Source organism: Gekko japonicus, unplaced genomic scaffold, assembly GCF_001447785.1.
Source record: "Gekko japonicus isolate JY-2015 unplaced genomic scaffold, Gekko_japonicus_V1.1 scaffold2234, whole genome shotgun sequence".
Classification (NCBI taxonomy): Eukaryota; Metazoa; Chordata; class Lepidosauria; order Squamata; family Gekkonidae; genus Gekko; species Gekko japonicus.
This window is the reverse complement of record NW_015163155.1, coordinates 3,749-15,806: the sequence shown is the minus strand read 5'-3', so window position 1 is coordinate 15,806 and position 12,058 is coordinate 3,749. Positions and strand designations below refer to the sequence as shown.

The 12,058-nt window shown below is 41.9% G+C and overlaps 1 protein-coding gene across 1 annotated transcript in view; it reads left to right on the top strand.

Annotated features, from left to right (window-relative positions):
- The window catches only part of LOC107106845 (dynein heavy chain 12, axonemal-like), a gene marked incomplete at its 3' end in the record, with an annotated part of 54,131 nt that extends 42,378 nt beyond the window's left edge, over window positions 1-11,753 (top strand). Inside the window, 5 exon segments of the mRNA XM_015407059.1 lie at window positions 755-907; window positions 2,958-3,197; window positions 4,060-4,305; window positions 10,907-11,026; window positions 11,644-11,753. Of these exon segments, the coding sequence (XP_015262545.1) occupies window positions 755-907; window positions 2,958-3,197; window positions 4,060-4,305; window positions 10,907-11,026; window positions 11,644-11,753 (869 nt within the window).
- Window positions 11,754-12,058: the final 305 nt, after the last annotated feature.

The window sequence follows — 12,058 nt, the reverse complement described above, 5'->3', positions numbered from 1 at the left end:
GAGGAGGTGCTTTTCTACCTTAGCTGTGACTGCATCGCCCCAAATTAACATAAGCCAACCTCCAGGCGGCACCTGGAGATCTCCAGCTATTAAAATTGATGTCTAGATGACCAAGACCAGTTCTCCTGGAGACAATGGCTGCTTTGGGCAGTGGATTCTATGGCATTATACCCTACTGAGGTCCCTCCCCACCCCAAATCCTGCCCTCCCCAGGCGCTACTCCTCAAATCTACAGGTATTTCCCAACCCAGAGTTGGCAGCTGTGTAATCGGCTATGGAACTACTTTCCAGACCCTTGGAACCCAGAAAACATGTCACAGGAGGAGGTGCTTTTCTACCTTAGCTGCCATTGCATAACATCCCCCTCCCCCTCAAAAAATAAGTCAGAGGTGGAGAGAACCATATCTGTTACCATGAGGCTGTCCTCCCATTCTACCCACTTGGGGCAGCAAAATGACTTGAGACAGCCCTGCCTTATAGCTAAGCAGAAGGAAAGAAACATGGCTTGCCTCCCTCCATTTTCCGCTTCCCTCTGCCGCCCCACCAGCCACAGTCGAGGCACTCATGTGGAGCTTCCTTCTAGATCTTGTTGTATTTCTTCCCACAACGGGCATTACTCCTAGTGTGTAATAATACAAGAGTGGACATTTGTACAATACTTTATCTGTGCCATTTACTGAATGTAGTTTTTTTATACCTAAACACTGTGGCTGCATTTATGTTTAAAAATATTTTGAACTACTTTTCTTCTTAGATTGGAGCGTTTTATTTAAATCTTGGTGGAGCTCCAGAGGGCCCAGCAGGCACAGGTAAAACTGAGACCACCAAAGACTTGGCTAAAGCTCTTGCTGTGCAGTGTGTTGTCTTCAACTGTTCTGACGGCCTTGATTACCTAGCCATGGGGAAGGTAAAGTGTCCCAAATTATAAGATAAGTGTGTTTTCCTAGTTCAAAATGCTTATACTATTTTTCATTTCTAGTAATATCCACAGCTTGACCATAATAAAATAGGCTGATACATTTGTTAAACAGTCAAACTATACACAAAGCTATACACTTCACTTCACAGGTTATCAGTAGTCTCAGTGATGTGAATAGGATTGCATGCAGAGCATAGAGCATACAGTGTAGTTTCTGAAGGAGTAACAGTGCAATCCTAAATAGTTACATCCTAAACCTTGGGCAAGCCATAGTTCTGTCAGAGCTGTTCTTGAAAGAGCAGTTCTTGAAAGAGCTCTCTCAACCCCACCTACCTCACAAGGTGTCTGTTGTGGGGAGGGGAAGGGAAAGGAGTTTGTAAGCCGCTCTGAGACTCTAAGTGAAGGGCGGGGTATAAATCCAGTCTCTTCTCTTCTTCTTAAGATCACTGAAGTCAGTGGATTTAGAAAGGTATAACTCTGTTTTAAATTGCTAATCTAATCCAGCTTCAACTGATGTGTCACTTCTGCTAAAAAGATAGATGTCAGCTATGTTAATTATAATATGTTTGGCTCCAGTAAATTAAGGATGTCCTTTTGTACAAATAATATCAGGCACAGCAGGAACTGTAGGACTAGAAATGTATCTTCCTGTAAGATATTTATTTTATTTAAGAAGCAGATAAGAATATCAGCGATCACTTGGTAGTATACTAAGAGTATCCATCCTAAACCATGGTAGATGGTGGTGTTAAAATGTTTTGAAGTATTTCAGTCCAGCCATTGTAATGGATAAGACTGATGATATAATGCCATGTGTTATTCCAAATTATAAGAGGAGAAAAAATTCTCTTCAGGAGAAATAGGCTAGGAAAAGAAAATTCAGCACTGTATCCCAAACTTCTATGAAACTCTGATGCTTACAGAAACCTATTTGAGAACGGTAACCATGCCATTCACTTAAATGTCAGACAAAGCACTTGCAGCAAATTCTCTGTTGATGAAATGGAGTGGCTATGGTCCTGCTCATGTGCTCATTTTAGGTTGTAGCAAAGGCAATAGCTATTTTCTGAGAACTGAAGGAAGCTTTATATCGCCTCATTGCTCAGGCTATAAAAAGGTAAAGGTTCCCTTGCTCGAAAGCCAGTCGAATCCAACTCTAGGGTTGCGGTGCTCATCTCCGTTTCAAAGCCGAAGAGCCAGCGCTGTCCGAAGACGTTTCCGTGGTCATGTGGCCGGCATGACTAAACACCAAGGTGCACGGAACGCTGTTACCTTCCCACCGAAGTGGTACCTATTTATCTACTTGCAATTTCTTGCTTTCGAACTGCTAGGGTGGCAGGAGCTGGAACTAGAGACGGGGGCTCACCCCGTCTTGCAGCACCCGGGTCTTGAACTGCTGAACTACTGACCTTCCACAGCCTGCAGTTCAGCGTCTTAACCACTTGAGCCACCGCAGCTCCTGTTTTTTCTGAGAACTGAAGGAAGCTTTATATCGCCTCATTGCTCAGGCTATACATTGTCATTTTTTGTATTCCACTATGGTTCCTGGTTTCATACAAGTACACTGAGTACAGAAACGAACAATGTCAAATCACTGGCAACTCATCTAGTATTTGCCCTTAAAAATATAATTGTATTAGTTTAAATCCTGATCTTTCCACAGGCAAGTGTCTTGCAGACTATTCAATAGGTGCTCACAGGAATTACACTAAATGTATGGAAAAAAGAGTGTACAGGTTCTCCCCGCCCACCTCCTTCACAGTAATGTATGAAGCTACCAGTGCTGGATCAGGGCGAGTGCCATGGTATCAGTAAATAACTGCCTAAGCACAGAGTAAGATTTGGAAGACTCACATATGGACACATCCAATTGTATGCTTCCTCTAATATAGCCACCTTACTTGCCTGAAGTACCCAATTTGATTTTCTCACAAACAGATTTAATTGTGTTCTAAGTATAGAAGTTATATCAATATATGTTTCCAAGGCATCAGAATACTTCCTTTGATCAGCTTACCATTTTTATTTTATTCTTTAGTTTTTCAAGGGTCTGGCATCTTCTGGTGCTTGGGCCTGCTTTGATGAATTCAATCGTATTGAGCTGGAAGTGCTGTCTGTGGTAGCGCAACAGATTCTTTGCATCCAGAGGGCTATACAGCTGAAGCTGGAGATATTTAATTTTGAAGGGACAGAACTAAAACTTAATCCCAACTGTTTTGTTGCTATTACCATGAATCCAGGATATGCAGGTCGCTCAGAACTTCCTGACAATCTGAAGGTAATATTCCAGAATTAACGTATTGACTGACAGTAATTCCATATCTCAGTAAGGCATATCTCTTAAAATAATTTCAAAATCTCTGTATGCATCATATGGGAATCTATTGTTAGTACATGGTGACATTTTTTGACCAGCTTCCCTAGTTTCTCCCAATGGTGTAATACAGACATGTTTGTGATATTTGCATAAATCTTAACTCCTTTTTCTTCATGAACTTCAGCACTCTTTTAAGCCTTAAGGAACCAAATGGCTCAGGCAACAGAATGGAAATATTTTCTTATCTCTCCAGCAATAAGTGTCCACCATTTGTACTGGGGGTGGGTGGGGGGAGTGGCCTGACATATCAAATGCCTCTCACGAATTGTTAGTTTTGCATGACTGTGGGGAGAAGGGTTAAATTACTCTCTGCAAATGTTGATCTCAAAGGTAACTCTTTCATGTACATGTGTGGGGCTGCTATGTTCTACCTGTGATTTGTGTCTGGATTTGAGGTTAAGTGTATCCAGTAGACGAAGAAGTCCACATGATGAGACTATTTGCAGCAAAACAGTTGAGGCCTTTGTCTCTCTTGTGTTTTTAGGGGGATTGTTTTGTTTTGTTCGCTGGAAATGGAATGTTCTGACTAAGCAACTTCTCAAAGATAGGATGGGTCAGAGAAGGCAGAACTTACATCTGCATTTTTGAATTACAGATAAGGAAGGCGATCGTGGGAGGAATAGTTAATTTTTTGGTAGTTTTAGTACTGATCAGAGTTCTGGGGAATGCTCAATAAAAGACCATTGCCTGTTGTTACTGCCTGCTGTTATTGCCTGTTGTTATTGCAAAATTATAATACAATGCTTTTTGATATGTGTTTCAGGTCCTTTTCCGAACAGTGGCCATGATGGTTCCTAACTATGCCCTCATTGCTGAAATTTCTCTGTACTCTTATGGGTTTCTGAATGCTAAGCCATTATCAGTGAAAATAGTAATGACATACAGATTGTGCTCAGAACAACTCTCATCTCAGTTCCATTATGACTATGGTATGCGTGCAGTCAAAGCTGTACTAATAGCTGCTGGCAACCTCAAACTGAAATACCCAGTAGAGAATGAGGATATATTGGTAAGTTCCACATTGGTGAATTTTAATGGCGTTGCATAGGAGTAGCCGAATTAGTTACAGCAAAATAAAGCAAAAGTTCAGTGACACATTAAAACTAACATTTGTTTCAATATGAGCTTTCATAAGTCACACCTCACTTTACTCTGTAATTTATTTAAAACATTTACTAGCTGCCTTTCTACCTTACAGAAATTCAAGGTGGCTTAGAATTTAACTAATAATAAAATAATACAATACATAAAATCACTAGTTAAAATCAATAGTTTAAAACTGCTAGTAAGCAGAAAAACTAACCAAATGCTGTCTTCAACTCCTTCCCAAAGACTGAGAGTGAGGGAGCCAGGTGTTCCATAACCATGGGGGCTACCACTGAAAAGGTGCTGTCTTGTGTACTCACCAGAGAAGCTTCTTTGGTCGGTGGCACAGTCAAGAGGGCCTCTCCCTCCTCCGCTGGAACATATGAGAGAAGATAGTACTTCAGATATCCTAGTCCCAAGCCATGTAGGTTTTAAAAGAAGCCCTCTGAGGAAGTGAGCTTTGATTTATAAAAACTCCCACTGAAATAAATGCTGTTAGTCTTTAAGGTGGCACTGGACTTTTGTTTGATTTTTAAAGACAAGCACTCAAGTTTTCAACTAGATCTTGGCTGTTTTCCTTTTATCCAATAAAAGCTCTATGATACATTGATCTTGAGCAGTGGATAGTTGTTGTTAATCACTTATCACCCAATAGACAAAAGGAATACAAAATTTCTGCAACTGCTAGAGTTCTTTTTGGATCCCTGTCAGAAAGTTAAAAAGTAACTAAGTCATAGGAATATATGTCCAAATAAACTTGCAAACACGGTAAAATATAATGCCTCTTGGCTGTTTAAATATCTTTCAGATGACCTTGCTATAGCCAGTTTGGTTATGCAGCCAGTAGTTTGACGGCCTCTGCCAGTGCTTAAGCCGGTTGTCAGGGTCAGTCTGAAACAGTGGTATGCAATATCATGCAAGTAATTGCTTCAGTGCAGTTGCATAGGATCAGGCTATTAGCAGAAAAGGACAGTATGAAAGCAAATGGTATATAGTTACTGCTGATTGAGTGAAGGTTCCTAATCTCAGTTATTACCATTTTTTGTGCTCCCAAATCTTTTCAAGGAATTTCCCAGTATCATTGTTTAATTTTTTTTATCCTACCTGTAGATAAGCAGGGAGAAATGTACTTCTAAATGATAGGTAAAATCTAGGCTGAATTCAGGCATTACAGCAAGGTGCAATTATACTTGACATCAAGCATGAGCACAGCTTGGTTCCTGATTCATGCATGCCCTTTCCCCCCTTTCTTTTCCTTCACAAGTCCCTAGTTTGAGCTAATTTATTGTGATGTCTTGATGAAGCTTCAGAAAACTGGAATTTGTTTAGTAAACACCACTCTACTTTTCTGAGGCATTTGCATTCAGATGTCATGGTAAACTGGAACATGACTAAGGAATGGATCTTCACATAAAAATAGAGTTGGAGGATGGAAGGAAGAATGTTGTCTATGACAACAAGCCATGTTCATGCCTGGTTTTAGTTGAATCACAGCTTATAGTGATGTCTAAATGAAGCCTACAGCATGACTCTTTTGTTTCTTATGGTGCCTGAGTCATGGCTCTCCTCTACTTCATGCAAATGAATGGAAGACAAGAACCAGTTGCAAAGGTAGACAAAGCTGGCCCTTTGAAATTAATCATTTTCATGTTGAATTATAAACAAAAACACCACTAGGGAAACAATAAAGAATCTTGTGGCATCTTGAAGATAAATATAAGAGGAGCCAATGTTGGATCAGGCCAATGGCCCATCCAGTCCAACACTCTGTCACACAGTGGCCAAAAATACCAGATGCCATTAGGAGGTCCAGCAGTGGGGCCAGGACACTAGAAGCCCTCCCACTGTCCCCCCCCCTCAGCACCAAGAATACACTTGCCCCAGAGTTCCTATCCATACCTTGTGGCTAATAGCCACTGATGGACCTCTGCTCCATATGTTTATCTAATTCCCTCTTGAAGCCATCCATGCTTGTAGCTGCCACCACCACCTCCTTTGGCAGTGAATTCTATGTGTTAATCACTCTTTGGGTGAAGAAGTACTTCCTTTTATCCATTCTAACCTGACTGCTCAGCAGGTTCATTGAGTGCCCACGAGTTCTTGTATTGTGAGAAAGGGAGAAAAGAACTTCTTTCTTGACCTGCTCTATTCCATGCATAATCTTGTAAACCTCGATCATGTCACCTCTCATTCGTCATTTCTCCAAGCTAAAGAGCCCCAAGCGCTTTAACCTTTCTTCATAGGGAAAGTGTTCCAGCCCTTTTAGCATTTTAGTGGCCCTTTTTTGCACTTTATCCAGTGCTATAATATCCTTTTTCTTTCAGAACTCTTGGGTGTATGCCATCCGGGCCTGGTGATTAGGGTTGCCAGGTCCCCCTGGAGGGGGGGGGACCTCTGCTCGATAGGTCCATTCCCTGCCAGCCTGGATCAATGTATGCCATCTGGGCCTGGTGATTTATCAGTTTTTAAGTTGTCTATCAGTTTTAGGACCTCCTCTCTCGTCACCTCAATCTGACTCAGGTCTTTCAACACCCCTCCCGAACTCAGCGGCTCTGGAGTGGGCAAGCACCTCTCATCTTCCACAGTGAAGACGGAGGCAAAAAATGCATTTAGCTTCTCAGCCATTTCCCTATCATCCTTCAGTACTCCTTTTACCCCTTGGTCATCCAAGGGCCCCACTGCCTCCCTGGCTGGTTTCCTGTTTCTAATGTATTTGAAGAAAGTTTTATTGTTGGTTTTTACGTTTTTTGCTATATGCTCCTCATATTCCCTTTTTGCATGCCTGACCACAGACTTGCATTTTATTTGCCATAGCCTGTGTTCTGTTTTATCAGCCTCACTGTGACTAGCTTTCCACCGCTTAAAGGAATCCTTTTTACCTTTTACAGCTTCCATTACTTTGTTTGTTAACCATGTAGGCTTTTTCTTATACCTGTTTGTGCCTTTCCTAACCTGCGGAATATATTTTATTTGAGCTTCTAGAATTGTAGTTTTAAACAGTTTCCAAGCTTCCCCAATGGTTTTGACCCTTCCTACTTTTCCTTTCCTTTTCCTCCTCACATGTCCCCTCATTTCAGAGAAGTTACCCCTTTTAAAGTTAAAAGTGGTTGTGTGAGTCTTTTTGGCCAATTCTCTATTTGTACAAATGTTGAACTCAACAACATTATGATCACTGTTTCCAAGTGGTGCAATCACTTTTACATCTCTCACCAGGTCTTGAGTGTTACTTAGGACCAAATCAAGGATCGCCTCTCCCCTGGTAGGTTCCATGACCATCTGCTCCATAGCACAGTCATTTAGAGTGTCTAGAAACTCAATCTCTTTTTCTCGACTAGAACACATATTGACCCAATCAATGTGTGGGTAGTTAAATCACATATGTGACAGAGTGTTGGACTAGATGGGCCATTGGCCTGATCCAACATTGGCTTCTCGGCCTTTTGGCTAAGATCAAGTGTAGTGTGTGTGTCTCCTCTTATGTTCTAATTATTTTGTCTAGCCGCTATCTTTAATTCATTCATCATTTTATAATCCTCCACTATCTTTTGATCTGGTGGGCAATAACAAACTCCTAATATTAAGCTTCCTTTTGGACCCACTAGTTCAAGCCATAGCATTTCCAAAAGCGAATCCAATTCTCTTACCTTCTCAGTCTTACTGGACTGTATACCCGTTCTGACATACAGAGCTGCCCCACCTCCAACCCTTCCCCCCCATCCTTCTGATGTAATTTATAACCAGGAATCACCGTATCCCACTGATTTTTCTCATCCTACCAAGTTTCTTAAATACCCACAATGTCTGTTTTTCCCCTACCACCAAGTATTCCAACTCCCCGATTTTACTTCGGACTCTTCTAGCATTTGTATATAAATATCTATAATTTCCCAAGCATGTTGAGCCCGCAATCTTCCTCTTGCTGTCTTGAGACCTTGCCAGGCAGTCCATATCGTTAGCCACAGTCTCAGTGGACAATTCTAATGCATTTCCTTGTAGAAAATTAACAGCTACCCCTTCATCTCTTTGAGATGAGTCATCCCGAACCAGAGACTTTTCATCTCCTGTCGGCTTTCCCCCAATATTCAGTATAAAAACTGCTCTGCCACCTTTTTGATTTTAAGCGCCAGCAGCCTGGTTCCTTCTTGGGACAAGTGGAGACTATCTCTTTTGTACAGCTCCCTCTTGTTCCAAAAAGCATCCCAGTGCCTAACAAACTTGAACCCTTCCTCCCTACACCATCGTCTCATCCATGCATTGAGACTTCTAATCTGTGCCTGTCTCTCTGGCCCTGCATGTGAAACAGGTAGCACTTCTGAGAAGGCTACCTTGGAAGTCCTGGCCTTGAGTCTCCTGCCTAGCAGCCTAAATTTTTCCTCCAGGACCTCACAACTCCATTTCCCCACATCATTGGTGCCAACATGTACCACATCCACTGGCTCCGCCCCAGCACTGTCTACCAGCCTATCCAGAACACACATAATGTCGGTTACTTTCGCACCAGGCAGGCAAGTCACCATATGGTCAGTATGTGGGTTTGCCACCCAGCAGTGTACCTGCCCAAGGATCAAATCACCAACTACCAAGAGCGCCCCCCCTGCCCAGAGATGGTTACTTGGTGTGAAAGGATACCCCATTCACCAGCTGAAGAAGAGGTCCCTTCTGAGGGCACATTCTCCTTATCCTCAGTATGGTGCCCTGTTTCTTCTCAACCCTCATACTCCCTGACAGCGGCGGGGCTGCCATTTTCAGAGTGGGACATATGTAACAGGTCCTCAAGAGTCTTCTCCATGCACCTAACTGACTGTTTCTGCTTCTCCAGGTCAGCCACGTTGGCCTCAAGGGTGCAAACGCGTTCCCTGAGAACCAGGAGCTCCTTGCACCGTGCACACACCCAAGATTTCTGTCCAGTGGACAGATAGTCATACACGTGACACTCCGTGCAAAACACTGGATTGCCCCCAACCCCCTGCTGGCATTCTACCTTCATAATTGCTTTAAAAATAATTAAATATAATCCCCCTTTTAAAACGCTTCATATTTATTTGGTTCTCCTTGTAGAATTCTACTTATGTTACTGGGAACACAAGGAGACTAGGGCCCTGGCTTTCTGGTCCTTCCTGGGCTTTTTACAGAGCCCCTGGTCTAAGAATCCCTAGGCTAAGCTTGTGCCTCTGGCGAGGTGCAGCTGTAAACAGAAGCCTCACCCAGCAGAGGACAGGGCCAGCAGCTATTCAAATTACATCCAGGCAATCCAATTACAGTCAAACAATCACCCTTTCTCACCCCTTCACAAGCAGCCAGGACTCTGCAACAACTTAAAATTCACGCACACACTCCCAAACACTATCCTCCCATACAGTACCCTTAGCTAAATCACCTCAGCTGAAAGCAAATAAACACTCACCCCCTAGCAGCTCTGTCTCCTGCTGCTTCTCAGAGCTCAGCTAGGTCAGCATAAGCTACCATGGATCAAATCCATTTCATCAGATGCCTGAAGTAGTCATCTAATTAGGTAGATGTACTAAAACTAAATTGAAGAGTTGTGGATGGATCAGAAGCATAAACAAAGCAGTAACTTCTGCTGCTCCAGACAAACATGCCTACCCACCTGAAAGCAATAACTTGAAGATAAACTGGGGAAGAAAAGGTTGTTATGGAAGGAGGTGACCTCTGGCATTTAAATAATTATTGCAGTGGCACCTGTGATGTTCTCCTAGTCTGTATGGGCAAGAAGTGATCAGTATGGGAATCATCCCAGTCTCCATACAGATTGGAGGTGTCGGGCACACTGATTCAGCATTGACAGTGACAAACTCCTCTATCTACAAGTATCCTAGATCTGTCTCTCTGTCTAGTACATTTAAATCTTATCCTTCCTCCAAGGAACTCAGAGCAGCATACATGGTCCTCCTTTTCGCATTTTATTGTTGCAACACCTTTCCCAGGTAAGTCAGGCTGAGCAAGTTACAGCAAGGTCACCCAGCAAACGTCATGGCAGAGTGGAGATCTAAACCCAGGTCGTCCAGCAGCCTAATCACAATAACACATTAATTCCTAAAAGGACCTCCCTGACTTATTTACAGAATGCCATGATAGGGATTGGAAGGTCTTTGAACACCTCTCCTTCCTGCAAGCTGAATTCTGTGCAAGTTTTAGAATCATTCTCTGACAGAGCAGTTGGATTAATTGGGGTAGAACTGTGGCTCAGAGGTAGAGCATCTGCTTTGGATGCAGAAGATCCCAGGTTCAGTTCAGGTATCTGGTAATAGGTGATATGAATTCCCTCTGCCTGATCCTGAAGAGCTGCTGCTACTCAGAATAGACAATATAGACCTGGATAGACTAGTGGTCTGATTCAGTATAAGGCAGCTTCACGTGTACAAATTAAAATTCGAAAACATGCTAGCAACACATACTCTGTATTATGCAGACTTGTTTTTAGTCGCTCATTAAAGTCATATTTGTAATATCGACTGGAATTTTCTTTCTGTGTAATTCTTCTGCCATTTTGTTGTTTTGTTCAGCTTCTCAGATCAATCAAGGATGTAAATGAGCCCAAATTTTTGTCACATGACATACCTCTCTTTATGGGCATTACAAGTGATTTATTCCCTGGTATTAAACTCCCTGAAGCTGACTACAAAGTGAGTACATTTGAACTGTTCTACAGTAATTCAATATTTTCCAGTTTTAGTTAGAGCAGCTGGTTGTTTCTAATTGCATAATGATATCATGGTTTTGTTTTTGTATGTCAGTGAACTTCATTTCAAAGTCTAGCTATATGTCCATCAGAATCTCTGTTACAAAATTTTGACCCAGTTTTAGTGCCCACTAAAAAGACTTTATACAGTCATTCAGTGTATAGATCATATGTAACATGTACTGTTCTGCTGTTTCACTAATTCATTGAATTCAGATTATCATCATTAAGCATATTAGTAATAAGGGACAATGGTGCAGTCCAACAAGTCCCCAAATGCTGCATTAGGGTTTAGGGGTCTGCAGTGGAAAGATGAATAAGCAAAATTGCTCCCCTCCTTCACCAGTAGAAGTACCATTATGCCAGCAGGATAACCCAAATGACTGAAGTATACCATTTGTATTTTAAGAAAAACTAATGCATGCTGAAAGTTAATATTTTAATGAAACATCATTTTGTGTGTGTGTGTGTGAGAGAGAGAGGTTTTAGTAGCTTCATAATTAAAGAATAAAATCATTGTAAAATATTAATCATATTTTCACTTTTATAATTATATTTCAGGATTTTCTAGAATGTGCAAATGAATGCTGTAAAACCCATAATGTCCAGCCTGTTAAAGTGTTTCTAGAAAAGATGATACAGACCTATGAAATGATGATAGTCAGACATGGGTAAGTAAGTAAATTTGTAAGAAATGTTATAGATGTGGACTTAAATGTAGCCCATATTGTTAATGCATACTTAAAAATCTCATTCTGGACAATGGGATCTAAATGTGTGTAATTGCATGCTGAATTAAAGCCATGATGAATATACAGGGATCTCTCTGATCTTCGTGGTCTCTGTGCATCACACCTCTGGGGTTATAGTGCGCCTGCGTCGACCCCAATCGGTATTTTGGAAAGCAAAAGGGATTTTTCGCACCCGCTCCCCAGTCATGTGCCGGGCTCCACTGCGCATGACTAGGGGGAAGACA